The 17,251-nt window shown below is 46.6% G+C and overlaps 1 protein-coding gene across 4 annotated transcripts in view; it reads left to right on the top strand.

Moving 5' to 3' along the window:
• Window positions 1–17,251, top strand: part of LNX1 (ligand of numb-protein X 1) — a 175,818-nt gene that overhangs the window by 77,859 nt on the left and 80,708 nt on the right. Inside the window, exon 1 of one of the 4 annotated variants that reach the window (XM_006734379.3) lies at window positions 5,886–6,953. The exons of the other annotated variants lie outside the window; for them this stretch is intronic. Within the exon in view, the coding sequence (XP_006734442.1) occupies window positions 6,862–6,953 (92 nt within the window). The 5' untranslated portion in view covers window positions 5,886–6,861. Of the gene's footprint in view, window positions 1–5,885; window positions 6,954–17,251 lie in introns of those variants that run through there. 4 annotated transcript variants of the gene reach the window in all.

A 17,251-nucleotide genomic window follows, 5' to 3' on the forward strand; every position in this document is an offset into this window, starting at 1 on the left:
GTTAGAAGTCCAACATGGGGTGCACTGGACTGACATCAAGGAGTTGGGAGGGCTGATTCCCTCTGGTTCTAGGAGAGAATCCCCTTCCTTGCCTTGCCTAGCTTCTGGAGGCCACCTGCCTTCCCTGGCTTGTGGCCCCATTCCCCATCTTCAAAGCCAGCAGAGGACCATTTTCCAGTCTCTCTGCCTGTCTATCTCTGTCTTTCTCTTTCTGTGTCTCTCTTTGTCTCTCTGTTTGTCAATCTCTTTGTCTCTCTCTGTCTCTCCCTCTCTCTCTTTTAAGATTTTATCCATTTTTATTATTTGAGGGAGAGCACGAATGGGGTAAGAGGGAGAAATAGACTCCACACCGAGCAGAGAGCCTGATGTGCGGCTGGATCCCGAGACTCCGGGATCATGACCTGAGCTGAAAGCAGATGCCCAACCGACTGAGCCACCCAGGCGCCCCTCTCTCTTTCTGTTTGTCTCTGTCTCTCTCTCACTCTCCCATTTCTGCTTCCATCATCACATCTCTCTCTGTGGCTCTGGCCTTCCTGCCGCCCACTTGGTAATTACGTTGGACCCAGTTGGGTAATCTACAATCATTTCCTCATCTGAAGATCCTTAACTTAGTCACATCTGCCAAGTCCCTTTTGCCCTGTAAGGTGACAGATCCACAGGCTCTTGGGATTAGGAGGTGGCCGTCTGTGGGGGCAGGCGTTGTTCTGCCCACCACAGGAGCTCCGTAGAGGAGGGATAAGAGAGGGGAGAGCAAAGGAAAGAAATGGGAGTAGTCTCTGGAGACAATGTGAACATAGCAGCTTCTCTTCACCTCCTCATTAAGAACTGATTGGGGCTAAGATTATCCTGAAAACTAGAGAGAAGATGGCATATGGATCAGAGGGTGAGTTCGCAACAGAAGTGGGGCAGAAGAAGGGCCAGAAAGAAGCAGTTGGGTCCTCTGGGGTCTCCAGGGGAGAGAGGACACTGGCACCCCTCAGCTGCCCAGAGTGGGAAGGTTATTCACCCACCCACCCAGGTGTTGTGGCCCACACACCTCAAGGAAGCCCAGGGAAAAGTCTGGATGAATCCTCAGCTGATAATGATATGCACAATAGAAAAACAAAAGTGAGGAAAGAACCCAAAACTAATTGAAATCACCTCTTCACACTGAGGCCTCAGAGTTTCTCACAACCACCCAGCAGCAGCTCCCTGTGAGGGGAAAACTCCCACGTAAGGGAGGTGTAGGTCTCAACACCCACTCTTGGTCTGCGCCACACATCAGCTTCCTAAGTAGGTCGAAACCAATATTTCCAAAAATATGTTGCATGTATTAGTCATCAAATGCTTAATATACACTCCTTCCCCTCCCGCCCTGTGGGCCTTTGATTGGCAAGGATTCAAAACTTGGAGCGAATCCAGGACCTGACTCTGCAGCCCTGTTAGGTGTCGGGCCAGCAACTGGGCCAGTGGACCATCTCTTCCCCTATCCCTCAGAAGGGAGACGAAGATTAAGTTGTTACTACTCTGGAATCCCTTTAACTGGGAACCACCAAGAAGTGACCAGGAAGCAAGGGTTTTCCTTACGTCTCTATAAGAGACCTCCAGGTTGGTGGCTGCAGGTATCGGAGCGTGGTCACACATTTATACTAGAAGATAGCTTTCTTTGTAAATTTTGCATCTCAGTTTTGGTATTTAAAATGTAATGAGTTTTAAAAAATATTATTTGCCTTGTGGCATTGAAATGAATATAAACTAGGCAGGCTCAGGGTCTATCCAGTAAGGAGACTTAACTACAATTCTGGTTGAAGACCACCATCTGACCAATGTGGGTCCACACACTCCCTTCCAGCAGGTCCCAGTATCCGAACAGTCCCGGGCTTCATGGAGAACTACAGACTTAGCTTTCTCTACCTGTAGAATGGGAACTTATTTCATTTGGGCTCCTTAAATACAAAGCTCTTCAGAAATGAATCACATTTAGAATGTTGCCATTGTCCTTCTAGAAAAGAAGACGTGGTAGAGAAATATTTTTCCCCTCAGCTGAGGTCTCTGTTTATGACCTGTCCATAGGCCCACGCTCATCCTAACTGTTGACTTGAGCCAGAGATGCGGGCAGCCTCGACTTTAAACAAACGCTGCCTGTTTTCTCCAGAACTCATGTCATTTGTAAACATTGTTGTAAACATTGTTATCTGGCTACTTGAGCCCCTGAGTTGAATGTAAATCCTTAAGTAAAACATTTAGGACTGATTGTGGTTGTGCATGACTGGCTGGACCAGCAGCTCCTTGGACAACTGTTCCTGACTTCAGACGAGAGGGTTCTTCCATGAGAGTAAGCCTGAGCATGTGAGCTAATGTTTGGAATCTTCTGGCTACTTCCATTGACCTCCGTCCTCTGAGATGCTTGTGGACTTCCATCGCATGGGTCTCCTGCAAAGAATTCCCACGAGGGTGACAGGCTTGTTGAGTTGAGGGACAGAGAGCCTTCTTAACGAAAGGACATTGCCAGGAGACATGGCATAGTCGCTGTAGGGGCCAGTCCGATGCATCCCTCTTGACCCAGAGCAGTGAGAGGGTGTGTGGGAGGAAAGCCTTCACTTCCTTGATCCTCAATGGGAGTTGTCTGAGGCTCAAGACTACATCTTCCTTGCGTAATAGCATCATCCACATGTATAATATTTATCAAGGATCTGCAATAGGCCTGGCCCAGAATGAAAGAAAAAATCTATACACACCATGATTTCTGCCCCTGAGAAAATGACCTTTGAAGAGTGGAGAAGTTGAAATCACGTGCACATTGAATTGTTTCATAGGATAATTCCCTTTGCCCTTTAGTTTCTATCTTATGGAAGATAATAACTATGGGGGATAATAGAGCTGACCCTTCAGCTACTAGCAGGAATAAAGAGATCATTGTTCAGTGTTTTGAAAACAACCCTGAATGAAAATGTGTATAACTGGCCCAAGACACACCTGACTGAAGCCTCCCGGGGTTTTGTTTTGTTTGTTTTAATTAATTTTGCACCCCAAGTCCCGGGAGTTTCTTCTCCAAAGACCTACCCTGGAACTTCTCTTGACCTTTACTTCTAGCAGACGACCCCTTTCGTTAGTGTGTTCAGTACAACACAGACACGGTTACTATCTGTGGTGCAGGGAGGATTCTGCTGCTGGAGGAAAGGTCTAAGGGAGCATTCCTCTGTGAAAAGACAGGTAGGTTACAAGTCTTGTTGGTCATGTCAGCCAGGCTCCACATTTTCCCTATAACTGTGTTTTGACATACATACTTCACATGACATTCCAATCCTGAACCCAACTTTTTCCTGGTTCCTACCTGGCTCAGAGCTGCTCTTGACACTCTTCTGGGTACAGAAGAAATGAGGCAGTTGTCTTGGCTTGCCTTCTGGGAGAACCATTGAGTTTCTATCATGCTCCAAGCAATTTGCTAAAGAAACAACATTCTTTTTTTTTTTTTTTTTTTAAAGAAACAACATTCTCCAGGGCACTCATGCCCTGAAATCTTCCTTATCTTTTTCCTTTCTTCCTGGACATTTGTTATCCATCCGTATGAATGCTTGACCCCTGCCATGGCTCTTGGCCAGTTTGAAGTCCTGAAGTCCTTTGGTTTTGTTTTGTTTTGCTAATTTGCTTCTGATCAAGAAAGATTGGTCCAAAAAGTTGACTCATGAACCGAGTTGAATTCTAGTTCCTTCAACAAATATTTATGAGCATCTACTGTGTTCTAGGCACTATGGTGAGGATACAGTGCAGAACAAGACCAGTAGAGCTCCTGCCTTCCAGGAGTTCCTTGTTTAGTGAAAAGAGGCAAGAAAACAGGAGGTAATGGGTGATATCTGAGATGACATTTAAGGTTAGATAGAACTTAGGCAAAGGGTACAAGGTTCAGGGTTAGGGCTATTTACTGGCAATGTCGCTAAATAATATGACCATTTGAAGTAGGATTCTATCCCCAAGGGATTGTATTAGGATTATATCTGATGGCAGATATTAGAAAATTCAAACTGAATTGGTTTAACTTTGTAAAAGTTTCATATTTCTTATATAACAGAAAGTATAGGGGTAGGAAGTCCATGACTACTATGATGTTATCATAATGCCATCAGGAATCCAAGCTCTTTCTGCTTTGCAGATATACTTTCATCCTCAATTTTGTCACCTCTTGATCCCAAAATAGCTGCTCAAACTCCAGCATCACATCTAAGTTCCAGGCAGAAATAAGTTCCGGGCAGGAAGAACCAGCAGGAAAGGCAAATCGACAACGTGCAAACTGAGACTTTTGCTTTAAAAAACTTTCTGGGATGCCTTACCCACTAATTTCTGCTTATACCTCATTGGCCAGTATTGTGTTATATGGCCACCCATCTGTGAGAGAGGCTAAAGTGCATTATTACCACCACGAACTAAACCTAGATTCTGTTAAAAGGCAGAAGAGAAGATCAGATCTTGAGTAGGCAACCAGCGGTTTTTGCAGTAATGAGATAAGCAACAACAACAAAATTCCTTCATTTTTATATTGCATTCATATCTGTTAATGAATTTTATGCAAGGAGGTAAAAGGGCAAACATCCTTCTTTTGTCACTGAGACTTGGAGAAGCACTCTGACATGTCAAAGATTATCAGAAATACAATCTAGCACACTATGAAACCCACAGCCTTTTTTTAGACACCATGCTCTTCCTGAGCCATGATCTATCCAGCAGATCCTGGACACTCGAGAAGAGCATGTCCCAGGACTCCGTGAAACTCCATATTCAGGAAAAGGCTGTAACATTTCATGTCCCTAACAGTGCAGGAGGAAAGAAAAGAAGAGAATAACAAAGCCTCTTGGAGATAGGTGCTGGGCTGCCTGCTGGGCTCCTTCCCTGTTATGAGTGGTTATTATTCATTATTATTATTAATAATAACAATTTTTATAACGATAGCTAAAACTCATTGAGCCTTTTCCTCTTTATAGGCATCATCTCATTCCACTTTCCTAACAACGCTATGAGCAAGCACTGTTATTATTGTCTTTCTTTTACGGAGGAAGAGACAGCGGTTCAGAGAGGTTAAACAACACGCCCAGTGTCACACAGCTAGTATGCGGCAGAGCTAGGGTTCAAAGTCATCTGTTTGACTCCAGCAGCTAAATACCAAACCTAACTTCCTTTGTGCGGCTATTTCATTTTACTTCCTTTTCCCCAGCCCTGACTCACTCTTGAATACCAGGCTTACAGGAAATGGAATTCAAATGAGAGTCTCAACAAAACTATAAATGAATACATGTCCTGCTTTATCAAGATGGCTTATTTCTGCCCGAAACTGAGGCATTTAAACCCGTACATTCTAAGGTTCACTGTGCTTACAGTCTTTCAGGCCTGCCTCAGGTAAATGCACTGCTCTGAGGCCAAATTCCTGTTGCTACAGCTCATTGCAATTGGTCTCAGCTCGCGGCCTTCTCCCGGGTCTGCGTCCTGGACGGTCTAGTTTGCTGGAATCGCTTGGGTGCCATTAGTGAACTATCCCTTTAAGCCATTTCTGTTAAGATTGAGGCCTCAAGCTGCAAAGACCCAAATGGATTCTAGCCCTCCTTTTTTTTTTTTTAAGATTTTATTTATTTGTCAGAGAGAGAGTGCGCACAAGCAGAGCATAAGCAGGGGGAGCAGGACACAGAAGGAGAGGCAGGCTCCCCACTGAGCAGGGAGCCCGATGTGGGGCTCGATCCCAGGACCCTGGGATCATGACCTGAGCCGAAGGCAGATGCTTAAGATTGCTCAGATTCTAGTCCTCTTGAAGATGGGGTAGAAGGAGGGGAGCCTCGGGGGCTTCTGGGGGCATCACAGAGTTTAGGCATGCAAAGAAGTCCTAATGGGAAGGTAGAGAGCATGGGCTAGGGTCACTAATCTGAATGCTGCAAGTGCTGATGGGGCCCAGCCCCCCGCGGGACCCAGTGGGTCAGGCATGAAGAGAGCTCCACTTCAGAGAGGAGTGGCTGAGGCTCGGGGGATTACATGAAATGCCCAGCATCCCAGAGCTGGTGCCAGAGCTTAGTTTGGCCGCTCAGGGGAGGAAGAGGAACAGAGAGACTTCCCTCCTTGCAGAACCAGAACCTGAACCTGGTTCGGACAGAACTCTAGGTCTATCAAGGCTCTCTGCTATTCTCAAGGAGAGCGACACAGCCTAATCTTGCAAAGGGCCAGTTGTCCAGATGAGTAGAGAAGCTGTCACTTCTCTTACAGCCGCTAGTGTAGTGGGGACAGGGATAGGTAAAACATCCTAAAGGCATGTTCTAAATATACACTCAGGCGCAGAGCTGGTTCATGTTTAACCCTCCTCTGTCGCAATATCTGGAGACTCACTTCGAGCTCCGATCTCCAGGCTGTGTTCCAAGGATGCTAATTTCTTACATTGTCTTCCTCTAGCAAACTGGGGGACAGCTCTTGATGATTTGCCTATCCGCATGGTGGGGTCTGAATGTGCCGTGGCCGTGCCCTCTCCCCACGCAGCTCAGCTTCTAGCCCATCTGCTCCCGGCCAGTGATGTCAATGTACCAGCTGCTTCCCAAGAACCAGTCGGCATCCTGCAGGAGGGGCAGGTCCCTCTCCCGGGCATCAGCCTGCTTGCTCTCAGCCCGAGCCCTCTTGCCAACCCTGGTGGGTCCCTCCGGTCTCATATCTCCCCATCTGAGAAGCGGAGGGCACGACCCTCTTCCAGGCCTGTGATTTATCAGCGTGGCTCCATCCCAGTGCTCCACATCAGATGCCTTCTCTCTGCTGATTGTGGGGACATGGCCAGGTTTGTTTCGGGGAACTGAGCTGGGCTGGGCCCCTGCGGCTGACAGAGCGAAGGTGGCCAGGAAGAAAGCAGCCTCCTGTCGGAAAATGAAGGCACTTCTGCTGCTGGTCCTGCCTTGGCTCAGCCCTGCCAACTACATTGACAATGTGGGCAACCTGCACTTCCTGTGCTCAGAACTGTGAGTCCCGCCATAGCGCTGCCTGCCTGTGTTTGTATGTCGGGTGTGTCGGGGGTGGGACCGGAGTCCGTTCCCTGGCTGGTATGTCTGTTTAGAGGAAGCAGTCCCTCACGAGCTAGATGCACTCGACAAAGCACGCAGCCAGCCAGCAGTCTCGAGTGACATGCTTAGGTCTGTGACTTAACAAAAAAACACACACACCATCTTACGGATGCCCCGCTTTCCCAGCGAGGCATTTTCTTCCTGCTTCTGTGCCAACACTGCCTTTTTTTTTTTTTTTTTTGGTACTCTATTTTTTCTCAATAGATGTGTCTTCTCTTCCTTCCATAAATAGAACCAAAGAGCAATTAAGAACTGAGCTTGCAGACACAGATCTGCAGCCCCTGTCAGGCATTTCTAGTTCCCTTTATTGGGAACCCAGTCTGCATACCTGAAAATACACACAGCCTCAGCACGGCAGAGAGGTCACCGTCTGTGTAAAACAATAGGCATCCACTGGAGCTTGGGGTTTGACCATTTTTAAACGTATGGGCGAGCAGAGGGAAGTGTGCAGGGAGCCCCCACATCCCATCACCTTGACTGCTTTGCCACATTTGCTTTGTGTATTTTATTCAGGTGATTTGGAGTAAATTGCAGGCATGACCTTTCGCCCCTAAATACTTCACTAAATAAAATAAAGACGTTTTCCTACATGACCTATGTCCATTTTACAAAAGGAAATGACACACACCCAAACTCTACGGTGATGTTTTCCTGGCTCCTTTTGTTAGTAAGCTTGGAAAGAGTATTGCAGGTGAATGTGAACAGCTTCTGGCCAACAGAGGAAAAAGTGCTGAGGTCTGTGTGCCTCAGTGCTGGGAACACTGACAAAACAGTGTGTTCCTCCTCACTAACCTTTTGGACGGGGAAACCTCGCAAGGGCTAGCTTATGTGTAAATTCTAGTCGGTGGACAACTGAGAAGCATTCTAATTAGAATTCCTAGGGCCCAGACTAGAAAAGCTCAGTGGGTCGTATAGAGATAGAGGTAACCCTCCTGAATGTGTGGTGATAACCAGGACCTCCTTTATAATCAGCCAGACTAGCCAGTGTGCATAGCACAGTAGATGCTCAATAAATTCTTGATAAATAGAGGAGAGAACAAGGGACCTAGGTCCTTGGAGGCAGACGATTCCTTTTGACGACCCTGCATTTCAGGATTAGCTGGTCCCATCTTTTTCAAATGTAACCCCCCAGTCCTCCTCAGATAAGAAGGTTCAAAGGGGAAATATCTGGCTTAAGCCTGAGTGGTGAGCATCTCTTGGGTAATAATGGCATATGGAAGCTTTTCTAGAAAAATATACAGGGACAGAGCTCCTTGGGATTGTGGCAAGTCTCCTTCTTCTCCTTTGATGGTGTCTCTGAAATCTGGTGCCAAAGCACTCCTCCTCTGTACCCTCGCCCCCACCTGCTGTCCTTGTTGGGGGCCGCGCTCCTTTCCTAGGGCTGCTGCAGCAGTGACCGCATGCTTGGTAAGTTAAAGCAACAGAGATCTCTTCTCTCACAGTTCTGGAGGCCAGAGCCTTGAAATCAAGGTGTGGGCAGGGCCACACTCCCCAGGAAGGCTGTCAGGGAGAATCCTCCCTTGCCTCTTCCAGGTCCTGGCGGCTCCAGGCGTGTCTTGGCTCCTGGCCGCCTCGCTCCAATCTCTGCTTTTGTCGCCATATGACCTCCCACTTGTGTCCTTTCCAATTCTCTGTCTTTTCCTCTTCTTATAAGGACACTTGGCATCGGGTTTAGGGCCTGCATCATCCAGGATGATCTCCTCTTGAGATATTTAGCTGAATTACATCTTTTTCTAAGTAAGGTCACATTCACAAGTTCCTGCTGCACATCTCTTGGGGGACCACCACTCAAGCCACTGCGGGTGCTCCTGAGGAGCCTCTCCACTAATTTACTTTCACTTTTACAGCCTAATTAAAGGAAGGCTCTTCACACTGGCTTCTCAGTTTTCTTTTCTACAAGTATGTGAATCAAGGCCACTTTTCTGTTGAGTAACTGGACATAAGCAGGCCATTCTTTCCAAAATGTGAAGGATATCCAAGAAGCCTAATGCCAGGAAATTGCCAGGACGGCATTCCCAGACTGATGTGCCAGAACTTTCTGGAAGCTTCCAGTCACTGGGCACGATTGATGAGAGAATTCTGTGTGGCTATCACCTGATGCTACTAGTGTGATAATGAACTAATCGGCAAATTAATGACACATTTCAGGTACTGTGGCAATGCTTTGAGCAATACAGGCAGTAAAAAAATTGGCATGGTACCAACCCTCAAGGAGCTGACAATCCAATTGAGAAGATGAAATCTATACACCTCAGAAATATTAACAATGAGCCAAGGCATAAGGGGATAGGTCTTTAAAAAGTAGGATAGGCAATAAGTTGCGAGGAGGTGGAGTTTGCCCATTTCCATGAAATTGGTCAGGTAATGCTTCTTAGGAAGGTGGCAGTTTGAGCTGGATCTTGAAGTCATTAGGAAAAGTTTAGGCAGAATCACGGATGGGAAGAGAAAGCACTTCAGGCAGGGCAAAGGGCACTACAGAGGTTGCAAGGTGGCTGTGGTTGTCACCAAAGCCTTGAGAAACGACAATGGAGGGCAGTAAATGGGACTGCTGGGTCCCTTCACTGTTCTTGGAAGCTAGGGCCGTGGGATGGTGGCTGCATGTTCCTGAGACAAAGAGACACTTCTCTCACTGCCATAGGCCACTGGGATCTCGAAGGCAGGCAGAGCTGAGTGGACTCACTGGAAAGCGCTGGGAAGTCACACTTCCTCCCGCCCCCCGCCCCCTCGTCTGAGCTTTGGCGCCTTGGCCTTGGGTGAGCTTGACCTGTGTCTGCCATGCTCCCAGCTGCAGAGACGCTCCTGGATTTTCCTTCCTCTCTAAGGCAAAGGCTCTCTCAGTCTGAGTCCTGTTCCCTCAGAGCCCAGCTAGAAAATTGGAACTAATCCTGTAAATAGCGTCAGCTACAGTGTGTGGCCCTGGGGGCCACAAACTCCAATGCCTACAGGAACCGGGCAAGAGTTATTTCAGAATGTGAGTCATTCAGGTATAAGATAAAAGGAAGTGGTGAGGCCTCTGAACAACTGTAGTGTGTGTGTATGTGTGTGCATGTATGTAATTCAAATGTTTTTAGACATTACATATAATTTAATACATCTTATTGTTTAAATATATATGATATGTATGATACATACTATATAAGATATGTATAATGTCTAAAAGCATCAATTTAAAACAAAGCAACAACTCTCCAGCAGATCACTTCTGCCTGCCCAGTTTGGCCTTCAGACTCAACAGTTTATGACCCTGGGCAGCTCCATCTTTAAACATGTCCATGGTCGCCTAGTGCCTTGACGCAGAGGGCAACGAATCTCACAGAGCAGCCTAAAACCAGAACATTTGACGTGGAATCCCAGTCCATAGGTTAGAGTCAGGGCATCTAGGATTGCTCTCAGGGCCGGCAAAGAGCACCCCATGACCATAAAGGGCCATGCTCTCTTCCCCCATGAGCCCTCACCCCCACCCTTCCACAAACTCTCTGAATTTCCTAGACCCCAAAGCGAATGTAGGAAACAGACTCTCAGTCTCATAGAATGAGCATGGATACGGCCTTCTCATCCTTCTGGGTCCATTTGCTGCCCTACACATGAGAAGACATATAGGTGAAGTCTTGAGAGCAGCATGGGTTCTGAGGACCACTCAAGTGAGAACTGAGGGCTGCGTTTGTTTTTTTCAGTGCAGATATTTGGGCTCTAAAATCTGCTAAAACAAAAATATTTGGCAGGGGCATCTGTTTTCATTCTTAAGCTCCCCAGGTGATCCTTATGGGCCCACCATCTTCATTCTTAACAAGCTCCCCCAGTGATCCTTACGGCTCCTCCATGTTCATGCCTACGAAACTCCCCAGGTGATCCTTATGGGCACTGCAATAAGAGAACTCTTAGCTCCAGCTCGCATGTCAGCTCGCCCTGACTTCCCCTGCGGAGAACCAGCACTCCACCCTCCAGGTCTGCTCTGTATCGTCAGCCGCTTACCTGTCTGTCTCCTTGACCTGGTGAGTCCTGAGGGAGAGCTTGAGGGATGTTCATTTGTGCACACCCAGCTTCTACACCCTTCACGCTTCACTTAAACCGAGCGCCATGAATTTGGCTCCTATCTTGGCCAATTGCTACATATATTGCGAGGTCTGATAAAGAAGACCCTGGTTTGGTTTCTGTGGAAGGGAGCGTTGATCCTGCTCATAATGATGCGAGCCAGCCTCATCTCTGGTGCTGCAGAAAGCAATGGTCTTGCTTTCCTGAGGCTTTGGTAATGTCTCTCTACGTACTTTGCTTAGCAAGAATGCCAGGGAAAAACCTTAGAGTCTGGTGGCTGGTGAGATGTGGTTTATGGTACACCGCCAACTCTCAAGAACCACTTACAGAAAACTGAAAAGTTCTGTCCCCTTTCCTCCACCTTTACCATTTCTAGCTCCTGTCCCGCTCCCAGTACTTCTCACTTCCACGTCCTGCGCTGCTGGATGCTGTGTTCACGCCCGTGGTGGAAGTCTGAGCGCGCCCCGCTTTGTAAAGTAGGAAGCTGCCCTTTGAGTTATAGCTGCAGGGAGCCGGAGGGCAGGGAGGCATGGGCACTGCGGGATGGCCAGTCCCCCAAGCCAATCCTGCTCCCCTTGGCTGTGTGACTTCTCGGGAAGTCAGGACATGGGCTCTCGTTACAGTCTGTAGCCAGAGATTTTTGGTTCGTAAGTGGCAGATCCGTGGACAGTTGTTCGTGCAGTATTTGGAGGGAGAAACTCCACTCCAATCCCTGTCGAGACAGCAGTTCCAAGCAGGGAAGGCTTATTCCCCCTGGAATTCTGTGCACGGAGAAATTAAGATGAGGAACTCTGATTTCGTAACTTGAACCATCGAGGGCTATGGGCAGATGAGGCCTCCTGGAGGAGTTGCCAAGAGTAGCAGGAGCTCTGTGGCAGCCTTGTGTGTGTCCTCCCTGGGAGGTGGGGGTAGGGCCCAGGCTTCAGAGACGCAGGACACCCACCGAGTGTCTTAGGTCCAAGGACTCCAACCACCCACCACTTCCCTAGCAGAACTTTCTCCAACCAACCTGCAAAACACACTTTCTGACAGACTGCACCATCTTCCTGCAGCAAAAACATTCACTTTGCAGGCCAAAGAGCATCTTAAATCACACCTAGCTGGGCATTCCGGGCACTCAAGTGAGGATTGTTTGCCTTAGTTTTATGTGGCACTCATTTGGCCCTGGTCCAGCTTCTCGGGTTCCCTTTCTCTAAGTCAAGGCTCTGCAGCAGCCCTGGCCTTAGTAACTTCTCCGCTCCTTGCTAACTTCAGCTAGACATGGGCTGGGTGTTGGGCCCTGAGCCATAGCCTGGGAGAGCATCCTCTTCAAAAGCTTTGTGCCGCGTGGAGCTCTGCATGAGGCCGGTCTAGATGGATACCGTTGGGCTCTTTCTGGCATGAGGGAGGAGAGGAGGGAGCACAGCGGGATTACCTCAGCCCCCATTTCCTCTGCACTTCACTGTGTTAACTACTCCCGACACTTTCCAAGTTTAAACCAACAGGGTGAGCTTTATGGATTTGCCAGTAAACACTTTCCAAGTTGGGTCTCCAAGAATTTGCTTCTTTCTCATCAAAACAGAAAAGGGAAAAAAAAAAGTTGCTGATCTCTGGATTTTTCTTGTCTTATGTTTTGAGAATCTGAAGTCAAGTTTGGATTAAACCCGGAAGGAAGGAGGTAGAGTTTACAGAGGAAATGGGGTGAGGTGGAGAAATCCTTTTCCAACAGAGAGGAACAGAGTCCAATCTGGGGGACCAGAGCCAGGGCCCATTCGGGTTCAATGACTCTCTTAATGTCTTTCTAAGCATTGCCGTTTAGCACATGTTTAATAGAGCATTTTTCCTTAAATCTACAAACGTGTGTATTTGGAAGGAAATTGAAGCTGCATGTTCCTGGTTCATTTATACTTAACTCCTCAAAATGTTGCTTCATAATCATTCTTTGATGTCCAAATTTCACAGGGATCCAACTTAACGGTCTTATTTATTTATTTATTTTCATTGAGAATCGGCAAGTTCTCTTTTGCGAACAGTAAAGCAACTCCAGTCCCAAACCATTCACTTTCTGATCTAAAATGCAAACTCTGGCAGTTTCAAGATCCCACCCAAATGCTTGACCAATTGTGTTTGCATTTCTTTGGGTTACATGACTCAGTCAGGTGCATGACCAACGAAGTGAGGATTTCTTTCATGGCAGGACTCCCTCACTGATTGTTTCATGTTTGGTTGACTTTATTTTCCTTTTAACTTCTTATAATGAAAATCTCAGTGCAAAAGTAGAGAGAAAAGTATAATAAATCTCCCATGTACCCTATCCCCCATCTTAAATAACAATTCATGGGTATCTTGTTTCATCTAGATCCTTGAACTGTTTTTGAAGCAAATCTCATACACCATATTTGATTGGTAGACCTTTCAGTATTTATCTCTAAAGGGTAAAGATTCTTAACCATAACACTAATATCATACCAGAAACAATTAACTATAATTCCTTCATATCAAATATCCAGTCAGCTCAAATTTTCCCCATTTGTCTATCTTCTCTTACAGGTTGTTTGAATGAGCTAATAAGGTCTACACTCTGCAATTGGTTGCCATATCTCTTAAATACCCCTCCCTTCCAACTCTATCAATGCAAAAAGGAGCTCTTGAGGTAAAAATTTTGAGGACTACAGCTTTGGCAAACTCCAAATACTAGCCTAGTAGTTGGAAAAGGAGAAAAAGAAATTATCTTAATTTACTACCAAGTTGAGGGAAATATAAAGGCAAGATCCAAAATAATCTTAGGAATGTAACCAGAATGAATGGGGTTTTTTTGATCTTGTCATCCAGATCTTTGAGGGAACTTAAAGAGAATGGGAGAGTATCTTCTCCTGAGGGTGATAGTCTTCCAACTTTTTGGTCAAGACCTATATCAAGAAGGAAATTGGTCCATATGCCTATCCAATGTATAGCTATCTGCTTACACCTGTATTACTATATTCTACCCATTAGAAAACCTCGCACAAATACTGGTAAAGGATGAAGTCTATGTAAGGGTTCTGTTGCATCCTCCCCACATTCCTCATGGGTGTCTGCACTTCGGAGACCACCACAGAGTTACGGGCTCTCAGGACTCGTCTTGCATTAGAACACCACCCCTTCAAAATAAACAGTAAATTTCCCACTGCCCGTCTGTGGGATTGGCCTTGGAAGGAATAGGGCAGGAAATGGCCCATTTTTGCAGGCCAACAAAAACTTGTGGGCCAAAGGACCAGACATCTTTTCTTAGTCATTTCCCCCCCCTTTTTTTTTTTTTTGGACCATCACTTCCTTGTGTGGCCCATGTGGACCCTACTCTCCCAGCTTCCTCCACTCTCAACCATACCTGTCTTCATAAACCTTCCTCACCTACCCTCCCCATCCCCCACCAAGAGTGGGGCTGGGGAGGGACCAGGGTTGTGAAACCTTAAGGATTTAGAGTTTGAGGAGTCCTCTTTTTAAGACCCAATCATGAATTCATACTTGCTAGGTCCTTAGACAGTCCTTGGAACGCTCCTGCATACCTCGAGGTGTAATCATCAGTCTTACGGTAACCCCCTCCTGTTTGAGCAATGTCCTACAGTGTGTGTGTTCCCCCACTTTCTCCCCCCCCCAACTTCTCTATTTCTGTATGGAGCCAGCTCTTGGAATTCTGGTGCCTACTTCTTTTGTGTTTAACTCTTGCATATCCAAAGCTAAGAAGAGTTTTCCCAATGCCCCATGGGCCAAGGAGGTACCTCTGGCCCCTTCTCCATCCTCTTCTTCATTAGCATTTCTACCTAGAGTAAGAGAAGGAGAAGCCAGGGCCCCAAGACAATGACTAAGTCCCTTTGTCATCCCGGGAACCATAATCAAATGGCCCACCACGGTGAAGGTTGGTGGTGAGAGAACTTGCTGACTACAGACACGTGCTCTGGAGTCAGACTGACTCAGGTTTCTATTCGGTCTCTACCAGCTGGGCAACCTTGGGCAAGTTACTTAGCCTCTCTGAGCTTTTCTCCTTTTATAAATGGGGATAACAACCCCTACTTCACAGGCTGTGGTAAGTGCTGAATGAAATTATGTAAAGCACGTAATACAGTTCCTGGTACATGGCAAACCCTTTAAGTATAGATTTTAATAATAGCAGATACAAGAACATATTTCATCAATTCTGAAATACTTAATATCTCTGAGAGCAGGCTACATCTTATCAATGACACTGTCCAAAGATCATGGGCAGTATTTTTCTTTCTTGATAATCTGTAAAATAATGGCCCATCCTACAATAGAGGAGAGTCTTTGCTGTCATGAAATTTGACCATAAAGCTCCATCCACAATAAGCACAGATGGGCTGAAATCAAGAAACCATACAGTCCTTTATTTTTTCTTCCCTCCCTCACTGAAGAGGCAGGTAAGTGGCTGAGCTGAGAGAGGGTATCCAGTGTCTCATGGTGAAGTTGAGACAGGACAGAGCCATTTGTCGGTGGGCAAGGACCACTGCTCCCACGTGGCTCCACTCCCATGGGTAGGTTCTTTATCACACCCCCTTCTCTCCCCAGAGTCTCCCTTAGACACTTAGCTCTCTTCCTTGTTACCTTGACACTGAAGCTCCTACTTCCTTCCTCTTTCCTGTCCATCTTCCCCCTCTCCCAATTTGAAGAGGAAGGCCCAATCCAGCATGTTATTTGGCTGGGAGAGTCTGTGACCCAGAACCATCCTTTTTTAGAGCCCAAGGAGGCCATGGAGATGATCTGGTCCAATCTTCCCATTTATATAGAAGAAACTGAGGCATAGTAATTTATCCAAATGACTCAGCCCTGTCAGCAACACACTGTGACCTCAAACACCTCATGACACTTTTGGGGGGAAATAATGCATTCATTATTTTAATGTAGCCTCAGGAAACCATAAAGCTGGAGCTAGTTATTAAAATTTTAAACTGCTTCAGGCAAAGCAAGGCATAGATGTGCTAAATGATGCACCTGACCACACACATCACCCATTAGGAATTGAGTGCCCTCTGAGGGGATCTGAGCAGATGGGCATGCTCAGAATGCTCTCTCAGGAATTCCTTGACCCATCTGCTCAGAATGCTCTCTCAGGAATTCCTTGACCCGTTTGCAAACTGGGGGCCCTTTGACAGTAACAAGGCTTTATATTTGAACATGGCATTCCAAGGGTTTCATGTACAACGGATGGCAGCCAAGTGGCAGGGCTGAACCCAATCATGAAGCAGTTACAAGCTTCAGCTTGTAGTAATTAAAAACAGCCTCTGAAGCCACTCCAATCTGAGTTCAAATGCTGGTGCATCACTTACCAGCTATGTAACCTTAGATTAATTCACCTCAGCTGGGCCACAAGTTCTCCATCCTTCAATCAGAGCTCTTAATGGTAGCACCGACTTCATGGGGTAAGAATGAAATACACACATGAGGCACTTAGTGGACACCTGGAATATCATAAGTATGCTGTAAACAGCTGTGGTAATGGTAGATAAATGACCTCCCTTGAACTTCACGGCAAATGCAGTGAATCCCCGTCCTCCTGATGAGCGAGCTAAGACTCCTTGAGGTTAGGGAAGCTCCTCTCAATGATCCAGCCAGCCTGGAATCCAGGCATCCTGATTCTAGGACCAGGGCTGCCCTTATCCCCTCACCCCCGCTGCATCTCCCTTGTTGCTGTGAAGATGGTGTTACTGGGGGTGGGTGTCAAGTTGCTGCAGGTCTTTATAATTCACTAGGGCCGGATCTGGGGACTGTGATGGATTCCGAACCAGAAAAGCAAACTGCTTTATAGATGAAATTTTTCTGGGCAAAATATTTGTGTAGTTTCTCTGGCCAGTTAAAATTACTCTGAAGATGGAGCTTTCCAGCAGTTATAATTATTTTTTTTTTCCACTAAAATAGGCACAAGAGGGCTCAGCCAAAAAACCTCTTTGGCCTCATGAGCTTCTTGATGAATGAAGAGACCATCAGAGGGATTCTGTTGTGAATGCATCTGCAATAGCCCTTTTCTCCAAAATGCTGCGTTGTTTTGTTTTTTATAGAAAAACATCTGGGCAACTATCAGAAGCAGAAGCCCTTCTCCCATGAAACAAACTCTGTGAGGATCTGAGGGGTTATCAGGGAAGTGTGGGTCGCGTAGCATGGTGAGTGTGAGCGTGGACTCCAGAGCCAGCCAG

The sequence above is a fragment of the Leptonychotes weddellii genome, chromosome 2, assembly GCF_054177405.1.
Source record: "Leptonychotes weddellii isolate Sample4059 chromosome 2, ASM5417740v2, whole genome shotgun sequence".
Taxonomy (NCBI): domain Eukaryota; kingdom Metazoa; phylum Chordata; class Mammalia; order Carnivora; family Phocidae; genus Leptonychotes; species Leptonychotes weddellii.